This window comes from Trichomycterus rosablanca, chromosome 13 (genome assembly GCF_030014385.1).
Source record: "Trichomycterus rosablanca isolate fTriRos1 chromosome 13, fTriRos1.hap1, whole genome shotgun sequence".
Taxonomy (NCBI): domain Eukaryota; kingdom Metazoa; phylum Chordata; class Actinopteri; order Siluriformes; family Trichomycteridae; genus Trichomycterus; species Trichomycterus rosablanca.
This window is the reverse complement of record NC_086000.1, coordinates 11,428,468-11,452,818: the sequence shown is the minus strand read 5'-3', so window position 1 is coordinate 11,452,818 and position 24,351 is coordinate 11,428,468. Positions and strand designations below refer to the sequence as shown.

General features: G+C 38.4%; 1 protein-coding gene across 1 annotated transcript in view; it reads left to right on the top strand.

Annotated features, from left to right (window-relative positions):
- ltk (leukocyte receptor tyrosine kinase) overlaps window positions 1-24,351 on the top strand; it is a 147,064-nt gene that overhangs the window by 75,095 nt on the left and 47,618 nt on the right. The window contains exons 5-9 of the mRNA XM_063007916.1: window positions 3,126-3,224; window positions 9,443-9,613; window positions 14,483-14,699; window positions 21,461-21,600; window positions 23,858-23,998. Coding sequence (XP_062863986.1) covers window positions 3,126-3,224; window positions 9,443-9,613; window positions 14,483-14,699; window positions 21,461-21,600; window positions 23,858-23,998 — 768 coding nt within the window. The remainder of the gene's footprint in view (window positions 1-3,125; window positions 3,225-9,442; window positions 9,614-14,482; window positions 14,700-21,460; window positions 21,601-23,857; window positions 23,999-24,351) is intronic.

Below are 24,351 nucleotides of genomic sequence, written 5' to 3'. Positions count from 1 at the left end.
TATCCAGTAATTGCTTGAGGCATGTGTCAAAGCTTATGCTATGCTGGCTTGACACTTTCAAATGTGGTATTATTCAATCTTAAGAGGAGGCCTTGTCATAATTCAATGCAATTTTTCCTACAGCAAAAGAAAGAAAACAACATGTTGATGAGAGTATAATGACATGGCATTGTACATATAGCTAAAAACAATCCAATTGTGGGCCAAATAATGAGCTAAATGACTGACTGCCTAAAGTCATACTACCTGCTGTTTTTAGCACAGCTGGTTAGGGGGCATATAAGACATACAGTTTTGTGACATATCACAAGTCAGTTACATGGTTAAAAATAGACTGGCTTTGGCTACTATAGCATTATAAAAATTCTCATTCAATAGCAAAGTAATGCCATATGCCATAAAAATTCTCTCAATTGGTCTTGTTTTATGGCTTTGAAGATTTATGTGAATGCTGACATGAGGGAATGCTGCTACATGACTGAAATCATTCGGGAATAAAACCACACCAACCACATTAGGATGTTTTCTGCAGATGATTTGTAAATAATAAAAGCTGAGCATCAACTGTTCCAGTACTGGTCCCTATTAAGATCACACACACAAACACACATACACACACACACACACACACAACTCCAAATAAGAAAAAGTTGGGACAGCATGGAAAATGCAAATAATCAGAAAACACAAAGTTTCTTTCATTTACTTTGACTGTTATTTTATTACAGACAGTTGGGACAGTAAAGCATTTACCACTTTCTAATGTTGCCATTCCTTTTCACCACACGTAAAAGACGTTTTGGCACTGAGGAGACCAAGTGTTTTAGTGTTTCAGCTTTTATTTGTCTCACTCTTCCTGCAAACACGTCTTAAGATGTGCAACAGTACGGGGTCGTCGTTGTCACATTTTTTGTTTCAAAATTCTCCACACATTCTCCATTGGGGACAGGTCAGGACTGCAGGCAGGCCAGTTCAGTACCTGTACCCACTTCTTCTGCAGCCATGCCTGTGTAATGTGTAATGTGTGCATGTGGTTTTGCATTGTCTTGTTGAAAAATGCATGGATGTCCCTGGAAAACATGACATCTTGAAGGCAGCACATGTTGCTCTAAGACAGGGGTGTCAAACTCATTTTCACCGAGGGCCACATCAGCATTATTGTGGCCCTCAAAGGGCCGATTGTAACGTATTCTGCTGTGATTGCAGTCTGTTGTTTTTCTTGGAGGCTAAATTCTGCATTTATATTGTCCTCCTTTACCACAGACACAGCCTCATAACACAAGAAACGCACCGTTTTCTCTTCCTGAAGCACAAACTTGTTTTCATTTTCATTAAATTTCCTCCTTCTGCTTAATTTTCTTACTTATCTTCTTGTACATTTTGGGATTATGTGTAAATATTTCTTAACATCATCTACTGGCGGGATGTGTCACTTTGCAGGTCACAAAATCAGCATGCATTTTGAGAGATGCAGTTAATGTAGGATTTTACAGTGTATTTTAAGACAATTGTTCAGCCCTCACTAATAGTTTATCCCCCTTGCTCAGCTAGACAGACAGACAGACAGCTCTCTTCAGAATACAGTCGGTTTTATTTGCTTCCCAGCTGTGTGATACACTGTGTGCACCAGAATGAGGTAAAAATACAAACAGTAAAAAACAATAAAGAACTTAATACAGTACAAGCACACAGCTGTAGTCAAGTGTTACATCTGGTACAATATGAGATTTAACCAAACGTAAAATAGCGCTAAGGAGTTAGCATTTTGTGTAAAGATACTAATTGCTATAGTAACGGTAACAACTGTATTTAATTATGGTAAATTTGTAACTAAAACGCTGTGATATACTCACTAAACATTCACAAACAACTGAGAATATAAACGCCACTACTTACCGACGATGCTTCTGTATTATACTGCAAGATAATTATTTATATTTATTATTATTGTTTACATTACTACCCGCGTTCTTTTGCCGTAAAAGTCACATGGCTTCTCAGCGAAGGTCAAAGTTAGTTGCCATGACTACGATGTCACGGTTGCCGTTTAAAGGCGCAGGTGTCCCATTACATTATAAGCGCGTCTCTGTAACGACTCGAACCATCACAACAATCGTACAGTCGTTTAAGCTCTCGCAGGCCACATAAAATGACGTGGCGGGCCTGATCTGGCCCGCGGGCCGTGAGTTTTACACCCCTGCTCTAAGATCTCAGTGTACTTTTCTGCATAAATGCTGCCATCACAGAAGTGAAAATTACCTTTGCCAAGGGCACTGACACAGCCCCATACCACTTGTTGCTGATAACAGTCTGGATGGTCCTTTTCGCCTTTGGTCCAGAGCACACGGTGTCTATTTTTTCCAAAAGACCTGGAATTCTGATTTATCTGACCACAATACATGTTTTCACTGTGTGATGGTCCATCCTAGGTGCCTCAGAGCCCAGAGAAGTCGATGCCGCTTCTGGACATGGTTAGTATAAGGCTTCTTTTTTTGCCCAGTAAAGTTTTAAGTGGCATTTGTGCATGTAACTCCGTATTGTAGTGCCTGGCGGTTTGGCAAAGTAATCCCTTGCCCATGTGGTTATATCAGCTATTGTTGAGTGGTGGTTCTTGATGCATTCCTTAAATCGTTTAATGATATTATGCACTGTAGAGGGAGAAATATGCAAATCCCTTCCAATCTTTCTTTGAGGTACATTGTTTTTAAACAGTTCAGTAATTTTCTCATGCATTTGTTGACAAACTGGAGATCCTCTGACCATCTTTGCTCATCAAAGACTCAGCATTTCCTGGATGCTGCTTTTGTACCAAACCATGATTACAATCACCTGTTGACACCACCTGTTTGGAATCACATCATTAATTTGGATTATTATGGATTGAAAAATGTAACAACGTTTCCATTCATTTCATATTTTTAAAAAAAGATAAAAAGTGTCTAAGAATGTAAGAATGTGAAACAAATTTAATACTGCTGCTGATCTCATGAACTTTTGTTACTGTTTATGAATTATCTTCAAAGGCAGTAATTTTTTTCATCAGAACGATTTACGGCTGCCAGAGCATATTACAGAGGTTCATAACATTTCTCTGTTTGTCTCTCTTTGTTTTTGTATTTTTATAGTGATCAGGACCAGTTGTGCTCTCTTGGACAGAACCGTGGAGGAGAGTTTTCCGGTGCAGTTATATCCTAATCAATCAAAGCCAAATGAAGAAAGTCAGGGTAAAAATATGGCTCTATTTTGAGCAATTACTGTAATATATATCTGGTACTCAGAAATTTTAACCACATGTAGAATTATTCCCAGCTACTGGGTTTTGGCATAACTGTATTAATAGACACTGTGTTTTGTTTGTAGTTGAGGTAGAACGGCATTTTACAAACCCCATTTCCAGAAATGTTGGAACATGATATCTGTGATTTGTTCATTCTTTTGAATTTTTTATTTAACCGACAAAAGTAGAAAGAAAGATTTCCAGTGTTTTCACTTATCATTGTATTTTGTAAAAATAAACACATTTAGAATTTGCCTGCACGGGAAGGGGGGATGCGCTGTTGGGAGAGGAAGATGTAGGTCGTGTTTACAGTAGCTCCTTCGAAATGTGACATTTTTTAATACTTTACATGCACTAAATATATATATATATATATATATATATATATACAGTGTATCACAAAAGTGAGTACACCCCTCACATTTCTGCAAATATTTCATTATATCTTTTCATGGGACAACACTATAGACATGAAACTTGGATATAACTTAGAGTAGTCAGTGTACAGCTTGTATAGCAGTGTAGATTTACTGTCTTCTGAAAATAACTCAACACACAGCCATTAATGTCTAAATGGCTGTCAACATAAGTGAGTACACCCCACAGTGAACATGTCCAAATTGTGCCCAAAGTGTCAATATTTTGTGTGACCACCATTATTATCCAGCACTGCCTTAACCCTCCTGGGCATGGAATTCACCAGAGCTGCACAGGTTGCTACTGGAATCCTCTTCCACTCCTCCATGATGACATCACGGAGCTGGTGGATGTTAGACACCTTGAACTCCTCCACCTTCCACTTGAGGATGCGCCACATGTGCTCAATTGGGTGTAGTCCATCACCTTTACCTTAACTGCCTTGCTGAGGAAGCTGGTCATCTTGGAGGTTGTGTTTGGGGTCGTTATCCTGTTGGAAAACTGCCATGAGGCCCAGTTTTCGAAGGGAGGGGATCATGCTCTGTTTCAGAATGTCACAGTACATGTTGGAATTAATGTTTCCCTCAATGAACTGCAGCTCCCCAGTGCCAGCAACACTCATGCAGCCCAAGACCATGATGCTATCACCACCATGCTTGACTGTAGGCAAGATACAGTTGTCTTGGTACTTCTCACCAGGGCGCCGCCACACATGCTGGACACCATCTGAGCCAAACAAGTTTATCTTGGTCTCGTCAGACCACAGGGCATTCCAGTAATCCATGTTCTTGGACTGCTTGTTTTCAGCAAACTGTTTGCTGGCTTTCTTGTGCGTCAGCTTCCTTCTGGGATGACGACCATGCAGACCGAGTTGATGCAGTGTGCGGCGTATGGTCTGAGCACTGACAGGCTGACCTCCCACGTCTTCAACCTCTGCAGCAATGCTGGCAGCACTCATGTGTCTATTTTTTAAAGCCAACCTCTGGATATGACGCCGAACACGTGGACTCAACTTCTTTGGTCGACCCTAGCGAAGCCTGTTCCGAGTGGAACCTGTCCTGGAAAACCGCTGTATGACCTTGGCCACCATGCTGTAGCTCAGTTTCAGGGTGTTAGTAATCTTCTTATAGCCCAGGCCATCTTTGTGGAGAGCAACAATTCTATTTCTCACATCCTCAGAGAGTTCTTTGCCATGAGGTGCCATGTTGAATATCCAGTGGCCAGTATGAGAGAATTGTACCCAAAACACCAAATTTAACAGCCCTGCTCCCCATTCACACCTGGGACCTTGACACATGACACCAGGGAGGGACAACGACACATTTGGGCACAATTTGGACATGTTCACTGTGGGGTGTACTCACTTATGTTGCCAGCTATTTAGACATTAATGGCTGTGTGTTGAGTTATTTTCAGAAGACAGTAAATCTACACTGCTATACAAGCTGTACACTGACTACTCTAAGTTATATCCAAGTTTCATGTCTATAGTGTTGTCCCATGAAAAGATATAATGAAATATTTGCAGAAATGTGAGGGGTGTACTCACTTTTGTGATACACTGTATATATATATATATATTGTTGTTGTTGACAGTAAACGTTTGAACTGCAAATGATTCATTCCGTTTAGTTTATTTTAATTTTGAACTCCTTATAATGGCGGGCCGAGGTAAATCTGACGTGGCTAAAGGAGGCCACGCTAAACCGAGGCTTTCATCTGAACCTGACACTCAGGTGGAATAATGTCCGTCTTGTTGGCTTGCCTGCCACACCGAATTCATGGCCCAGTTCTTTCAGAATCTGCAACACACTCCAAATAGTTGGGACAGAGGCAAAAAAGTATAAATTTAATAGAATATTAAAGGTACAGTATTTTTGAAACATTCCACAATAAGCAGGTGAATTGGTGTCACCTTAGAGAATCATGATTGTGTGTAAAAGAAAGATCCAGTCTTTATAAGCAAAGATGGGTTGTGGCCCACCAATGCATTCCAAAGAGTTAAAACAACCTTTATCAATGCAAGATTAAAATAATTAAATAAACCACAGGCTGTTAGGCAGCTGAAGTTTTGTATCAACCAAGAATGGAAATCTTTTATTTCTGCTGTTGTAAGTTAAATATAGATTTAAGAGAACTAATAAATCACAGATTCTTTTTTTTATTGCATTTTACAAAATGTTCCAACTTTTCTGGAAGTGGGGTTTGCAGGGTGGATGAATCCGGCTGTACAAACATTTAAGGGAACATAAAAAGTAAACTTTTTATTGTGTAATGAATAACTGATGTACACTTTATATGAAATGGGGGATAACAGTATGAAATAAAGGTGTTAAAATAGGCATGAACCAGTAGATGTAGTTAGCATTACAATACAAGACGGATTCCCACTTTAACATCTTTACAGGTTTACCAACTATATTACAAATAATAAGACAAGATTCCTTTTTTAATTCCCAATGGGGTAAGTTTGAGTGTCTAGTACAGTGTAAGTACAGTAAATAGAGTAAATAAAATAGAGTAGAATAAAATAAAAATAAATTAAAAATTATAAAAAAAATGTACTATTTAATGAAATGACTCTTATACAGCAGTACAACAAATGCAACTATATAAGACAACACAATCTATACTATATATAAATACATATGTGTGTAGTATGAAATGTAGAGTCAGTGCAGGGAAAAGGGAGGCTTGTCAGTGTGAGGACAGTCTGTATATTCTGCTATTGTTATGCAGTCTGATGGCAGTTAAGCAATTTATTACAAATGCTGGATGCAACAATGAATTTTATAGAGTTTAAAAAAACAGATTGTCTACTTTTATACTTTACCTCTTAAGCGGCAAGAAGTTTGTTGGCTAGCTGCGCTGAAAGTAGAGAATCTTATCCCCAGTGCTGAGTTTTGTAGTGAGCACTTTTGAAGACTATATGGAGTGTATGGAAACTGTCTGCATGCAGTTGACCTGAACAGACTGGAAAAAGTAGCTATGGTGTGCTAGCGTGTTTTACTGAGCAGCCTGCCATATCACAAGCTTGCAGGCCTACTAGCTTCCAAAGTTATGAACTGTTTTTATCAGTCAGACAGCGACTGCAGATATTAATGTCAACTTAACTTAGTGACTTGGCAAAAACGGACAAATTTTAATTGACATCTATGTTTTAAACATTATGCTCTGCCCTATTATGCTAAACAGCAATCATTAGCTAAGATAATATCTGCTGTTGATGGGCTGCTCCAGGGTCTCCACACAGACTTGGACACTTTAAAAAATGCCCTTTCACAGCAGAGCATGTGGTAACTGAAATGCCTCCTGACAGCAGATCGACTTGTTTGCGGTCAGCACTTTACTGCAGTTACCATATTTGCACCAGCTGGGGAAGCAATGGCAGCTTCTTTGCACAAATTCACTATTCGTGCAGTTCATACAGTTCGTACAGTTACTCTACTCCTTACTGACTTGACTGGATAAGCCATTGGGTTTCTTCAGATCTCCAAGAAACACCTTTTGGTTTTGTCTTCTGCCGTAATGTGACTGGAGAGACATGCTGTCTTCCCGTGACAAACTTCCAACTAACCTACGTCATCGAACTAGATAAAAAAGTGGGAAGTGGTTTGGTTAAAGATAAGCAGGTTGGATCCATAAATAAATGCTATTTACTTTAAAATCCTTACTATGCCTTCTGCATGTCACATTAGAAATCTAAATTAATTACACATTGCAATGCTTTTTAAATTTTGTCTGCTTTTTGTGGGCCTGTGTCTACTGTAGCATGAGATTTCTGTTCTTGACTGAAATGCAAAGAACCCAATATACAGTACTTCTGCTGTTGGAGCCCATCTGACTTTTTTTACACATTTTTTTGAAAAAAATGCCTGTTTAGGTTACTACAGCCTGCCTGTAAGTCTTGCAGTGAGATATTTGACTCATCTCCTTAATGAGGCATTTCTGCCCTCTAAACTGCTAAACTGCCACTCAGCAGATCTTTGCGTTTTTTTTTTTTTTTTTTGTTTGTTTTTTGCTTTTTCTTATTAGTGCTATATACACTGATCAGGAAAAACATTAAAACCACCTCGTTGTTTCTACACTCTTAGCTCCACTTACCATATAGAAGCACTTTGTAGTTCTACAATTACTGACTGTAGTCCATCTATTTCTTTACATACTTGTTTAGCCTGCTTTCACCTTGTTCTTCAACGGTCAGGACCCCCACAGGACCACCACAGAGTAGGTATTATTTAGGTGGTGGATGATTCTCAGCACTGTGGTGACACTGACATGGTGGGGGTGTGTTAGTGTGTGTTGTACTGGTATGAGTGGATCAGACACAGCAGTGCTGCTGGAGTTTTTAAATACTGTGTCCACTCACTGTCCACTCTATTAGACACTCCTACCTAGTTGGTCCACCTTGTAGATGTCAAGTCAGAGACGATTGCTCATCTACTGCTGCTGTTTGAGTTGGTTATCTTCTAGACCTTCATCAGTGGTCACAGGATGCTGCCCATGGGGCGCCGTTGGCTGGATACTTTTGGTTGGTGGACTATTCTCAATCCACCGGTGACAGTGATGTGTTTAAAAACTCCATCAGCGCTGCTGTGTCTTATCCACTCATACCAGCACAACACACACTAACACACCACCACCATGTCAGTGTCACTGCAGTGCTGAGAATGATCCACTTCCTAAATAATACCTGCTCTGTGGTGTTCCTGTGGGGGTCCTGCCCATTGAAGAACAGGGTGGGTGAAAGCAGGCTAAAAAAGTATGTAGAGAAACAGATGGACTACAGTCAGTAATTGTAGAACTACAAAGTGCTTCTATATGGTAAATGGAGCTGATAAAATGGACAGTATATAGTGTATAGTTTAGTTTAAAACATTTTACAAAGCCTGAGATCAAACCCACTGTCTGTGAACTCAAGTCAATATGTTTAATATTTGTGGAAGCCAGTCATTTATTATGCAAATGCAACTTTTTGCCATATCCCACCCATTGTTTTCCTAAATACATTGTTTTATTTTAAAAAAAAATATTTGTACTAACCACTGCATCCTGGTCAATATCTCAGTGTCTGACTTTGGGCACAAGACAGGAACACTCTTATTACAAGGAAACTCACATGAACATTTTACGGAGAAGGGAGATAATATATTACCTGGAGGAAACCCATGTGAACACATTACCATATTTAATGCTTTTCTCCTAAATAATTTAGGTTTATTTACCACTTTATCCTGATAATTTATTTCTCAGGGTCATGAAGGGTCTGGATTCCCAGGAATCACTGGCCAAAATGCAGTAACATGCAGGACACCAAAGAATTGCAGACCCATTCCTTTATCAAAAGTATTTGACACATGTACCTGTAAATGAAAAAGAAATAATCAATAGGTAATTTTTATATTTTTCCCTTTCATGGTAAAATACTGTGGATACCATAGAATCAAACAGTGGCACTGCTAATATTAAAAATTCTTAGTTTTGTTACTGTAGTCTATCCATACAGCAGCCTTTAGTAAAAACGCTAGAACCACTTTTCTCAGCTGTAATGCATGGTCAGGGTGAACGGTTTCACAGAGGGTCACTAAGTATGTGTATTTATCTCCGTAATTTAGCTTTACTTCCATGGTTTTACCTGTAATGCAGGCATTAGCTTAAGCATTAGTCGAGCTTTTTGCAGCTGAACTATAGTGTCAGGGTGGAGACTTTGACTAAGTGTGTTGTCTGTATATGTTCTCTGTAATGTAGGTATATTTCAAACCCCATCCATTACCTCCTGCGATTTTGAATCTGCGTGTTCCTGGACTCTGTCCAATCACAGTGATCATGGAGACTGGTTTGCTACATCACCACAGCAACACAGAGTGGGCCAGCAGGATGGACACCCTACTGTGGATCATTCAGTTGGAGATTCAAAAGGTATTTGCAAATTATTTTGGGGAGTTTGATACTGCTCTTTTACTTTCTTGAAAAAGCTTAGTTACAATTGGTGATGTGAAAGATACACTATATTGCCAAAAGTATTCACTCACCCATCCAAATCATTGAATTCAGGTGTTCCAATCACTTCCATGGCCACAAGTGTATAAAACCAAGCACCTAGGCATGCAGACTGCTTCTACAAACATTAGTGAAAGAATGGGTTGCTCAGTGAATTCCAGCGTGGTACTGTGATAGGATGCCACCTGTGCAACAAGTCCAGTTGTGAAATTTCCTCGCTACTAAATATTCCACAGTCAACTGTCAGTGGTATTATAACAAAGTGGAAACGATTGGGAACGACAGCAACTCAGCCACAAAGTGGTAGGCCACATAAAATGACAGAGCGGGATGCTGAGGTGCATAGTGTGCAGAAGTCGCCAACTTTCTGCAGAGTCAATCGCTACAGACCTCCAAACTTCATGTGACCTTCAGATTAGCTCAAGACCTGTGTGTAGAGAACTTCATGGAATGGGTTTCCATGGCCGAGCAGCTGCATCCAAGCCTTACATCACCAAGTGTAATGCAGTGTGATAAAGTGATCGTGTCGGATGCAGTAGTGTAAAGCACGCCACGACTGGACTCTAGAGCAATGGAGACGTGTTCTCTGGAGTGACGAATCACGCTTCGCCGTCTGGCAATCTAATGGACAAGTCTGGGTTTGGCGGTTGCCAGGAGAACGGTACTTGTCTGACTGCATTGTGCCAAGTGTAAAGTTTGGTGGAGGGGGGATTATGATGTGGGGTTGTTTTTCAGGAGTTGGGCTCGGCCCCTTAATGCTTCAGCATACCAAGATATTTTGGACAATTTTATGCTCCCAACTTTGTGGGAACAGTTTGGGGATGGCCCCTTCATGTTCCAACATGACTGAGCACCAGTGCACAAAGCAAGGTCCATAAAGACATGGATGAGCAAGTTTGGTGTGGAAGAACTTGACTGGCTTGTCCTGACCTTAACCCGATAGAACACCTTTGGCATGAATTAGAGCGGAGACTGCGAGCCAGGCCTTCTCGTCCAACATCAGTGTCTGACCTCACAAATGCTCTTCTGGAAGAATGTTAAAAAAATTCCCATAAACACACTCCTAAACATAGTGGAAAGCCTTCCCAGAAGAGTTGAAGCTGTTCTAGCTGCAAAGGGTGGGCCGACATGCGTGTGAAGGCAGATGTGCGAATACTTTTGGCAATATAGTGTAAGTCTTTAAAAAAGAAGACAAGAAAGCTGGGAGGTTTAGTGCATACTCAAAAAATGTAAATGTATAGGATTTCATCGTTCATTTTTACTAGCCACATCCAGAATCTTACCATTTGATAGATAGATACAATTTGTCTGGCAATGTGAAGCAGACTAAAGGGTCTCAAAAAGCATTCAGATATGATTGCTAACGCTCTGGGACTCCAACAAACCACAGTGATAGCTATCTAAAATTTGCCAGTACACATCAAGATGACCCCCATGATATTTTGAAATAATTTTCTGTGGAATGATAAGTGAAAGGTGGAATAATTCATCTAGCTTAAAGCTACACCACATTTCAGCATAAGAACATCATACCAGCAGTCAAACATGGTGGTAATAGTGTAATGGTCTGTGGCTGCTTTGCTTCAGCGGGACCTGAATGACTTAATTATAGAACCACAAATTCTGCTTTCTGTTAGAAATTCCTGAGGAAGAATGTTACCTCATCAGGTTCAAGGGCAGTTGAGTTATACAGGAGGACACTGATGTGAAGTAGGGCTGCAACTAACGATTATTTTAGTAGTCGACTAATCTGATGATTATTTTTTCGATTAGTCGACTAGTCAATGATTATTTATGTCATACCCTCCATCTCTGCCTTAACATAAAACTCTGTTATTTAAGTTCCAATATCAAATTAAAATAATGACCCATGAAACATGAATATGAAACTTAAGCTGGATAGTTTAATTAAATATATTTGAAACATTAATACACAATCACAATAAAAAAAATCAATTAAATAAGAAAGCTTTGGACAGCATTAGAAACTGTTATGTTTCAGAAGTTATCACTCTGGAAGTCAAAAACATATATAACATGTCGTTGAGAAACATGTGAATGCTGTCTGTGAAGATCTCAGCCATTTGAAGGGTGCATGAACCTCTTCTCATCACATCCACACTCCATTGCTTAGTGCTATTAATAGAAAGAGCAAAAGAGAAAGCTGTATTAATTATCACAAACTGAAGGCTATATATCATAGTTTATTACAAATAGTGTACTGGCTATGCCAACTAAAACACAACAGGTTAAATATCTTAACTGAATTATCTGCTGAGCTAACTAGCCATCATTAAGTGGATGAGGCTTATTATTTATTTATCTCATTAACGAGAGCAAAAAATATGGAAGACGAGACATATAATGTTAAGTTATATAACGTTACTCATATAAATGACTGATTAACTATTGCACTTAATGCGTTAGCTAGCTAACAAACCTGAAAAATAGCGAACTCTTAGGAAGTTTTCCGACAGGTGCTCTAGCATTAACAAACATTAACCACATTGGTTAAAGCACAAAGCGGTGTAAAAACTTACCTGAATAATGCTGGTCATCACGGCTGCAGGGTGCTCGTGTTTCACTGTAGTGCTGGCGTGAAACCACAACTCTGCTTTGTAGTGTCTGCGTCCAGCTCGTTTCTTTGGGTTATTTCGGCTGAAATGCTTCTGAAATACTTCTGAAAGTTTCGGTCTCTCTATCTTTGCCTCTCTGTGTTCATAAACTCCCCACTGCGCCATGGAAGCGATGCTGCACCCCCTGCAGTTCATTTAGTGCGTTGCAATAATAACGACGCGTCGACAATGAAATTCCACGTCGACACATTTTTATAGTCGACGTTATCGATTATGTCGACTAATCGTTGTAGCCCTAATGTGAAGCATACAAGCAAATCAACCTCTGAATGGCTCAAAAGAAACTGAATAAAGGTTTTGGGGTGGTCAAGTTAAAGTTCTGATTTGAATTGCTTTGAGATGCTGTGGCGAAACCCTAAACTGGGAGTTTATGCTTGGAAACCCTGCAATTTAGCTGAATTAAAACTACATCAAAACAAATCCCCCACAGTAATCATAACAAGTTATCACAGAGGTTTAACTGTAGCTTCTAAGGGTGGAACAAATCTTTATTACGTTAAGAGGAGCCATTACTTTTCACATGGGTAATATAAGTTTTAAACAAATCATTATCTTCAATTAATAGAACAATAATTTTAAAGCTGTGTTTTGTGTTTACTCATGTTTTATGTTAAAATTAGCTGCAAGATCTAAAACATTTAATTGTGACATTAGTAAAAGTAAAAGAAATCAGGCAAGATGCAAATACTTTTTATGCCGTAAATAAATCAGACTCCAGTTTAAGGGCTGTTTTTGCCCTGCATCCAAGTCAAGTCAAGTCAACTTTATTTATATAGCGCTTTTTACAATAGACATTGTCTCAAAGCAACTTTACAAAATCCAGGACCAACAGATACAAAAACCCCTCCATCCATCCATCCATCCATCCAGTGTTTCCACCAGACTGAAGCAAATACAGTGGTACCTCGAAACATCAATTGGTTCTGGAAGTGGTGTTGAGTTTAAAAGGCGCTGAGTTTCAAGGTATTTTTTCCCATAAGGATGTATGGGAAACATGTTAATGCGTTCCGTGGTTCCGTGGAACTGCATAGATTTTAGGCTAATTTAAAATACTGGGGTTGTTTTTCACACTTATACACTGAAAATAACACAAATATAAAAAAGCATTGAAATACAATTGAAAACAGTAAAAAAATCTATATAAAAATACAATAAAACCTGCACTTTACTTTTACTTCTTTAATATTTTCTTTAATGTGATGCTTCTTAATCATGGAGATGCTTGATCTTGGAATACCGTATTCCTTAGCGAGCTCAGTAATTCACATTAGAAGTGACAAAACCGCTTTTGCTCTGACTGCCGTTATTTCCTATGTAGTGTGGCGGTGCACAAAGCTTAGTGTTACTTATTGTACCAAAACGAGTGAGGAATTTCATTAGTGGAAAGAACAACATAGAACTTGTTTCTATGTCGTTCCACACAACTGTCTCAAATTTGTCTCATATTTGCACTTTGATGACGTTTTACTGCTCCGTTTAAGCCGAGCGCTGAACAAAGCGGCTGTTCATTAGTAATTTGAAATTAAATATAAATTTATTTTAAGGTAAACGTTGAGTTTAAGGGTACAAATTTCCTGATGTAGGGCGTTGAGTTTCAAAAATTTTGAGTTTAGCGGACATTAAGTTACAAGGTACCACTGTGAATAAATGAATAGATGTATATTATAATGTAAAGTTAGGAACACAAGATAAATGCATGCATATGGTGAAAATAAAATTGGCAAATAATATGTCTAATTTAACTTCGGTGTATGCATTGTTTGGCAGAATCAACAATCTTTAGTTTGTAGTTTTAGCTGTTAAATTCAATATAATGTATTTACTTACAGTATGCTTTGATCAATTTGGCCTGCACCCATGTACTAAAAGTGCTAATCACTTCTGCTCCCAAGGTATTAGGAAACCGAAACAATCAAGTAGGTTCCAACAATACTGACATTTTCTGCTGTGGAAAAATTAAATAGGTTGGCTCTCATGCCTAACACATGAGGCCAAGAAGCTACAAACCCATTTTGTGTGTCAATAAAAGATAATCATATAAACCAGTTTATTATTAAATTAAATACTAATAAATAACAGTTTCATACTTCTGTTTATTACAGGACAAACTAAGTAATTATTAAAAACTTTTTCTCTGCTCTCTCCTCTGAAGGTCACTTTCTGGTTCTAAGGCCTGGATCAGAATCTGGGAGTTGCACCTTTCACATCACCAGTCCTGTAATTCTAAACAGTGGCTTGTTGTGCCGGGTTCGACTGGCTTATTTCCAGCTAGAGCCAAGCATTGGAAACCTGTCTGTGTCCGTAAAGCCAATCAACTCTGTGTTTGCGAAGTCAAACGTCTTCGTCCGCAAGGAAAATGTTGGCATGAGGTTGGTCTATTCTGTTTTACATCGTGATTATATTTTTGTGATTTTAGAGTTAAAATATGCAGACAAAATAATTTTTGAGGCACTGATTAACTCACCCTAGAAAGGCGTAAGTGGCCATTTGTTTCTACATAGAAGCTTGTCTGACAGATCTAAGTGAATGAAATCAACAGGAATCAACCAATAGTATGGTGTGAGTGGCAGGTACTGTCCCCTCACTCCAGAAGTTTTTTCTGCATTTAGCTCACGTTTAGTGCTGTTCAGGTCACACACAAACCTCATTTCCCATTTCCCATTTGTAAATAGAATAAAAAGTAAATAGAATGTAAAGCCGGCAACACACTCGCCAGAGACTATTGAGCCACAGTTAGCAGTTTAACTGGTAACAGCTAAGGTCATCAAGATTGGGCAGCATCCACCTAGTCTTTGCAAGAAAGGATGGTGAATTTTGTAAGAGAACTGTGTCATAGTGTAAGATTGCAAAGAATTTAGATGTTTCATCATTCACAATTCAGTTGTGAAGCCCAAGATCAAAAACCACTGCTGAATGTGTATGACCATCAAGCCCTCAGGCAGTATTGTTTGAGAAACCATCATGCTACCGTGGTGGACATAGCCACATGGACTCGAGAGTATTATAGAAAATCATTGTCACTTAACACAGTCCTTCACTGAATCAAGAAATGCAACCTGAACCTGTATTATGCAAAGCGGAAACCATATATTAATGTTGTGCAGAAGCGTCAGCGAGTTTTCTGGGCCCATAGTCATCTGAGATGGACTGAATGACAGCGGAAAGTGTTCTGTGGTCAAATGAGTCCATGTTTCATCGTATTTTTAGGGGAAAACTGATATCGAATTCTATGTGCTGAGGGTCAAAAAGACTGTCCAGACTGTTACAAACAAAAACCTTATATTGGTGTTTTGGAGAGACATACACAGATCAGCCATAACATTAAAACCACCTCCTGGTTTCTACACACACTGTCCATTTTATCAGCTCCACTTACCATATAGAAGCATTTTGTAGTTCTACAATTACTGACTGTAGTCCATCTATTTCACTACATACTTTTTAACCTGCTTTCACCCTGTTCAGGACCCCCCACAGGACCACCACAGAGCATATTTAGCATTAGCATTATTTAGGTGGTAGATCATTCTCAGCACTGCAGTGACTCTGACATGGTGGTGGTGTGTTAGTGTGTGTTGTGCCGGTATGAGTGGATCAGACACAGCAGCGCTGCTGGAGTTTTTAAATACCGTGTCCACTCACTGTCCACTCTATTAGGCACTCCTACCTAATTGGTCCACCTTGTAGATGTAAAGTCAGAGACAATCGCTCATCTATTGCTGCTGTTTGAGTTGGTCATCTTCTAGACCTTAATCAGTGATCACAGGATGCTGCCCACGGGGCGCTGTTGGCTGGGTATTTTTGGTTGATGGACTATTCTCAGTCCAGCAGTGACAGTGATGTATTTAAAAACTCCATCAGCGCTGCTGTGTCTTATCCACTTATACTAGCTTAACACACACTAACACACCAGTGTCAGTGTTACTGCAGTGCTGAGAATGATCCACCACCTAAATAATACCTGCTCTGTGGTGGTCCTTTGGGGGTCTTGACTATTGAAGAACAGGGTGAAAGCAGGCTAAAAAAGTATGTAGAGAAACAGATGGACTACAGTCAGTAATTGTAGAACTACAAAGTGCTTCTATATGGTAAGTGGAGCTGATAAAATGGACTTTGTCTGTTACAGCAGGATAATGCCAGGCCTCATTCTGCACAAGTTGCAACAGTGTGGCTTTGTAGACATAGAGTGTGTGCTTCACTGGCCTGCCTGCAGTCCAGATCGGACACCTGTTAAAATGTATGGGGTATCATTAAGGGAAGAATTAGACAATGGCGATCACAGGCTGTTGAGTAGTTTAAGTCTTGTGTACAGTAAGAATTGGCAAAAATTTGGCTTGCAAAAGTCTAACAATTAGTATTTTCAATTCCCAAATGATTAAAAAGTATAATTAGAAGAAAAGGTGATGTAAAACAATGATAAACATGCTTCTGTCACAGCTTCTTTGAGTACATGGCAGGCATCAATTTCTACATTTGGTAAAGTAAACCAATAGATTTTAAGTTCATAATTTAATTTTAGAAAATGTTCTAACTTTTCTGGAATAGGGGTTTGTAGAAAAGTAAAACATATAAATATACAACGTTAGGGGTGTGTCAATATTGTTTTGATTGTGCCCTTTTTGTGACCCACTGTTTACATCACACAGTCCTACCTGGCCTGAGCTGCTGAACAACCTAAATGAAATGAAAGCCAAGCCATTAAGTCATTATTGAGGTGTTAAGATGCACTTCAGCAGACTTAAGTATTTCTTTATGGTATCACATCTCTCTTACTTAATAGTTAGATTGCAAGAAAGATATGTTTTGGAGAACAGGTTGTACAAATAGACAAAACACTGAGTAATGCTTTTCTGAGTAGCAGTTAGATGTAACCGCTGTTCTATAAATAGATCAGATCAATGTCTTACCAATGTCTTTTGTAATGATAATTCTGTCAGCATCGATTTTTGTAGCTTTGGCAAAGCTGTTCAAAGATGGATGAAAGCAGTCTTTTTCTAAATGTAGCCGCTAGTAATTCAAATGTAATTGGCTTTGACAGTTGGCTTGAGATGGATGGTGATGCAATGCAGTTAGAAATGGGGCATTACGGAGCCAATACACTTACACGCCCTGGTGATTGATATTTGCGTGGCTCAAAGCCATGGATTTTTTTTATTTTTTTTATTTTTTATGTAGTGCTAAATCACTTAAATCAGATTTAGTTAATGCACAAACTGAAGTCAGAAATCTGGATGGACCAAGTTAAGCTGAGTCACAAATAATAGGTGACCTCGAGGACCAAAGGTAAGTTGAAATGTCCTTACAGCAATATCCGCAGTGCTGTGCTGTGTTTAGTTTCAGTGCTGTGAAAATAAAAGACATTTCCCATTTATTATTTTTTATATTTTACACAGTTAACATTATTGGAGCATTTGAGAAACCCTTCAGCTAAGCTAATAGTACTTTAATTAGCTTAACTGGTTGCACCACCTTTAACAGCAGTGCTTGCAACTAAACACATTCTATAAATTTCTTGTACATAGCTATATAGAAATTGTATCCCACTCTTTTTTGTAGCACGCTGTTAGGTTTTTAAATATAAACGGGCTGTTTTAGGTCTCATTAAAGCATCTCTATTGCTATAAGACGTTGACTAGGCCACTTCAGACCTTTAACTGTGTTTCTTTTTAGCTATTCACATGGGTCATTGTTTTTCTGTATAATCTAATTTTGACTAACTTTTGTTCACATACATTTAAGTCATTAATGTGCTTATGCAGGAAAGAAAATTTTGATTTGTTTGTCCATGTAACATTTTAAAAGGCTAGGGATGGTGCTCAGATGGCGCAAAGGTAAAACACGCTAGCACACCAGAGCTGACATTTCAAACTCGTTGTTTTAAATCTCTCCCGGCAGGCTGGGTGCCTACTTGAACAACAACTGGCTGTTGTTCATACAGGGTGGGAGCCGGACGGGTATTCCTCATAACTGATCCAATTACGGCCTCTGCTGGCTGATTGATGGTGCCTGCACAGAGACAAAGGATAGTGTGTGATCAGGGTGTGGCTCTCCATACACAAAGCTGATCCACATATGAATTCGCCTTGTGCAGGTGAAAAGATGCAGTCGGCTACTGCACAGGTGTCGGAGGGGGCGAGTGTCAGTCTTAGCTCTCCTCAACCAGGGTGGAGATCAACATCAGTAGAGAAGAAGCGTAATGCAATTGGGTAATTGGATACACCCAAATAGGTTAATTTACCAGGGAGGGGCCATAATAAAATAAGATTTGAGATTAAACTATTATTAAGCAATTGTCATTTGTGTAAAATACTTTATAGATGAATGTCAGTATTCAGTTTATCATAAAAAGCCTAATCATTGCTATTTGTAACAAAAGCAGTTGGCGGAAATGCATGATACTGTGTTTAACATAATAAAGCACTGCTCACCAACATCAAAACCTCATACCACATGTAAAGTATTGTGGAGAAACTGTTTTCTCCCGTAGAATTACAAACTCAAGAAATGCTGGGATGTTTTGTAATACATAATTAACTGATAAGATAAGAAAGATAATATTACCAGTATTTTACCCGATTAACTTTACTGTATACTGTAAATATAAACACATTTAGAATTTGCTGCCTGAAGCACTCTCCAAAAAAAAAGGGGAGACAGAGAAGTGTTTACCCTGTTTCTTCACTTTTTCTATTAATGAGACTTGACTCTAATTGTTGCACTAATTGTCCAATTGACCTTACCAATCTAGTCGTATCCAATTACCCGATTGCATTTTGCTTTCTCTCTGCTGATGTTGATCTGATCCGAGACTTACACCAGCGTGTGCAGTAGCCGATTGTATCTTTTCACCTGCATAAGGTGAGTTCATATATGGATCAGCTTCGTGTACAGAGAGACACACCCTGATCACTTATTATCCTTCGTCTCTGTGCAGGCACCATCAATCAGCCAGCAGAGGTCTTAATTTCATCAGTTTTGAGGTCCTGTCCGGCACCCCCCTTGAACAACAGCCAATTGTTGTTCGTGTAGGCGCCCAGCCTGCTGAATTTTTAACCGACAAGTTTGAAATGTCAGCTCTGGTGTGCTAGCTTGTTTTACCGCTGCGCCACCTGAGCACCCTAATTGTTGCACTTTTGCAAATAGAATTTTTTTCAATTCTTGCTTGGTATGAGACTTCAGCTGTTCAACAGTTTGTGGTTGCCAGTGTCTGATTCTCTTCTTTATGCTCCACCATATATTTTCAATAGAAGACAAAACCAGACTGCTGGCAGGCCAGTCAAGCACTTGCATTCTGTGTCTATGAAGACATATCATTGTAGCACATACCAAATGAGCCCTGGCATTATCTTGCTGAAATAATCATGGACTTTCTGGTAAAAGACGTCTCACTGATGGGAGCATGTGCCACTAAAATCCCAATATACACCTCTAGCATCAATGGTAACTTCGCACATGCCATGGACACTGTTGCACCCCTATTCCCTAACAGATTTTGTTTTTTGCACCTGCTGTTAACAGTCTGGATGTTTTTTGTTATCTTTGACACAAAAAACATCTGTTGTTTCTGGCAGGAAAGCTGAAATGTGGACTAATCTGGCCACAACACTTTTCCACAGTTTTTCAGACCATATGAGATTAGCTTGGGCTCAGAGAACATGATATATGTTAAGTACTTCCAAGCCCATGTGGTTATATTTATCAAAGTAACATGATGGTTTCTCATGCATTGTTGTCTGAAAGCTCAAAGGTTACTCAGTCAGCAGTGGTTTCTGGCTTTGCCCTACATGGACTGAGATTTCTCCAGATTCTCTGAATGTTTTTAGGATGTAACCAGTAGATGTTGAAAGACTAAATTATTTGCAGGCTTTCATTGAGAAATGTTCTTTTTGAACTGATTGGCAAGTCACTCCTGAAGAAGGACCCATCATTGTTTGTTCGACTGATTGGTGAATCCTAGTTTAATACCCAATTGTCATTCGCCTACCTGTTACTTCTTCACCTGCTTATTGTGGAAGACTGTGTTCTATATTCTATAAACTTTTCACTCTTATTTTGCCTCTTTTATTTATACTTTTATCAGTTAAATAAATATTTAGGATAATTAACAAATCACTGATTCTTCTTTTTACTGCATTTTAGACAATGTCCTAATTGTTTTTAAAATGTGGTTTGTATACATGAGTTTTGGTTTTTTTTATTAACTGCATTCTGTCCAGATTTTAACATTAGCTTTTTAACATTAACATCCAGATTAGCAGTTACAGAAAATGGTATTGTTGCTTAAGGTTTCCACCATTTATTAAATATTAATTTTTTATTTACCTTTTCAGTCTAGCAATCTCTTATTGGACATTTATGCCATTGTGGTACCACTTGTTTGGTGTCTGGAAGAAGGTCACATGGGGATTACAAGTCATAAAGACTTCAATCATAAAGATTGGACTCTTGAGTGGTGAAAAAAGATTATGTGGTCTGATGAATCCAGATTTACCATATTCCAGAATAATCATGCATAGACCCCCCCTGTACTGTACAAGCCTCTGGAGGCAGTGCGGTGATCTAGGATGATCAGGTCTTGGCTTAACAATGTTCATTTTATTACAATAACATATCAATGTTATGTGGCAATAAAATGAATCCAGCCGACTATCTTGATGTACTAAGGGACCATCACATTAATGGATTCCAGGATGACAATGCCAAGATTTACTAGGCTCAAATTGGTTTAAGGAGGATGAGAAGACCTTTTTAGACATAAATTAGCTACCACAGAGTCCTGACTTTAACTCTATTAAAGGGCTTTGGGATGTGCTGGACAGGACTTCTTGGTTTTACTCCCTTGTCCCTTGTTGTCAATACTAGACTCTGGCCAAAAATAAATGCAGCTCTTGACAGAAATAAATGTTTTAACAATGCCTACAGATGTTAAAACAATGCCTTGGTGAATACATGCCACAAACAAAGCCGAATGTGGTCTAGTGAAATACTAGTGTGTGCAACTTTTATTGGCCAGGCAGTGTATATAAAATTGTTAAACAATCAAACAGTTCTTTATTTACCCCTTTATCACTGAACATTCATACCAGTTTTACATTCACTTATGACTGTAAACTTATTATTTGTGAAGCAGGGAATCTTGGGAGGTGCTGGAAGCATTAATTGGAAAAGTGGATGAACCCTTCAGAGTAACAGTGGAGTACACTTCTTGTAGTGGTCATGATGTTGGATTGCTGGCAATTGATTCACTGGAGCTGAAGGACTGTAATGGGGGTAAGTTATTTTTACGATCTGTCAAATGAAATTTACAGTGATTTAGTAGCTGGTGGCTACAAGGTAATTGCATTTTCTATGATTTGGCAGCCAGTGTTAAGTTAAAACAAAAAAAAAACTATATATGCGTTATGTGTGCGTTATTAAATGGATTCCATCAAGTTAGAGATGTTGGTTCTCAGAGTTAGACAGAATATTTAAGAACAAAAATGCTAAACAAGTGATACTGTAAATGCATTTATTTACAATACATAACAATAATGCTTTGAAAACATCTACATACAGTACTGTTTATTATTTTGGTGGTTATAAAATGTCATTTAACTTTGTGGCATGATTTCCTTATTCTTAGTGATGATTTCTGACTATAAATGGCTACTTTAATGTGCCCTTATAAACAGGCCTGGTTTGGCTGCACTAAAACCATGGTTTCCCAGATCGTAAAAAAATACTCATGTCTTATGCTGAGAAGACACTGTTCTGATGGTTGGATGCATTAAAAAAAACAAATGTTTACCATGAATTAGAAACTTTTGAAACTCAGCTGTCAGAGCTTTACATTGCAAGCTTGAAGATTGAGATTGAGAAGATTAAGAAGATTAAAGAATGAGTAAATGTATGAGTGCAGTGTGCCCACCATCTAAACTGCTCAAAAATGTGGGATAGTAGTAGATTAAAAGTTTCTTCAAAATGTACTATGTACTACAGTACATACTGTATATTAACAGTTAACAGTACTTTTTTTACAACACCAAATCAGAAAAAGTTGGGACAGAATGGAAAATGCTAATAATATGCATCATGTGGTTTTGCATTGTCTTGTTGAAAAATGCATGGATGTCCATGGAAAAGATTGACGTCTTGAAGGCAGCATATGTTGCTCTAAGATCTCAGTGTACTTTTCTGCATTAATGCTGCCATCACAGAAGTGTAAATTACCTTTGCCAAGGGCACTGACACAGTCCCATACCATGACAGACCCTGGCTTTTGGACTTGTTGCTGATAACAGTCTGGATGGTCTTTTTCGTCTTTGGTCCTGAGCACACGGCGTCCATTTTTTCCAAAAAAGAAGTCGATGCCACTTCTGGACATGTTTAACATAAGGCTTCTTTTTTGCACAGTAAAGTTTTAAGTGGTATTTGTGCATGTAACTCCGTATTGTAGTGCTTGACAAAAGTTTGCCAAAGTAATCCCTTGCCCATGTGGTTATATCAGCTATTGTTGAGTGGCGGTTCTCGATGCAGTGCCGACTGAGGCGTTCAGCTTAAGCTTGCGCCCTTGGCCTTTATGCACTGAAATTACTTCCAATTCCTCGAATGGTTTAATTATATTATGCATTGTAGAAGGAGAAATATGCAAATCCCTTCCAATCTTACTTTGAGGTTCATTGTTTGTAAACATTTCAATCATTTTCTCACACATTTGTTGACAAACTGGAGATCTTCTGACCATCTTTGCTCATCAAAGACCTTTCCTGAATGCTGCTTTCGTACCAAACCATGATTACAATCACCTGTTGACATCACCTGTTTGGAATCACATCATTATTTAGTTTTTTCACCTAATTACTAGCCCTAAATTGCCCCGTCCCAACTTGGAATGTGTTGCAGGCCTGAAATGCAGGAATGGAGGTATATTAACAAATGAAATTAAGCTGAGCAGACAGAATATGAAATATCTTGGGTTCAAACTTTCTGCAATCAAATAAATGTCAAAGTAAATGTGAGGAACACAGCGTTTGCATTTTATTTGCATTTTCCATACTGTCCCAACTTTTTCTGATTTGGGGTTGTTTAATAAATGGTTGTTGAGATTTACCCAAAAAAAACCATCCTAAACATTTTGTTTGATTTCAGATTTTTTATCACCAGCTATAACATGAAATAGAATAACAAATTTAATGTATACATTATGATTGTTGAGTCTTTTTGTAATTTCTTATGTGCATGGCATGGAACTTATTAAGAATGTTAATGAAGTGCTTCACAGTGAGGGGCTTTGTGTTTGCTGTTTTTATTGACAATAGTACTTGTTTTTATTATTTAAGAACATAAATTAATATTTTAAGCACTTAAACGGAATAATTGTAGTTTATTTATACCCAACACTGTTGATTGTTCCTCTTTCATTGACTTACTGGCAATTTATTTTACTGTTGATGCTAAATATATTATTGTTAATGTGCTTTGATTAATGTTTATTATTACACATTAATCAAAGGTTTATTCAATTATGTTTCATTCTGATTCCCATCAGAGAGTGGTGATATAGAAATAAGTCCAAGCTGTAAGGAGAATTCAGAATTCCACTGTGATTTAGGGGGGTGTATAGACAAAAGCAGAGTGTGTGATTTCCACGTTGACTGTCCCCTCGGGGAGGATGAGGGCTTCATCTGTGGTAAGTCTGGTAAAGCTTTTGACAAAATAAATGTTGTGCATGTACTTTAATGGAGATAAACTAAATCAAAAGAAAGCTGCCAGAGTTTGAACCCCTTTCCCAGAATGTGTTTATGTGCAATAAAGGAAACCATATAATTTACATAATCTTCTTGAAGCTATAAAATCAGCTGCTTTTACAGGATACAGAGGTACGCCATAATTATTTCTGCTCCTGCTGCAACTAATCAGACACGTTAAGTTAGACAGGATTCAGTTTGTAAAGATGCTTTTGTACATGATTTTGTGTAGTGGATACAAAAAGTGTACACATCAGGTTCTTATAAAAACAAAAAATCAGACTAGAATAAATCA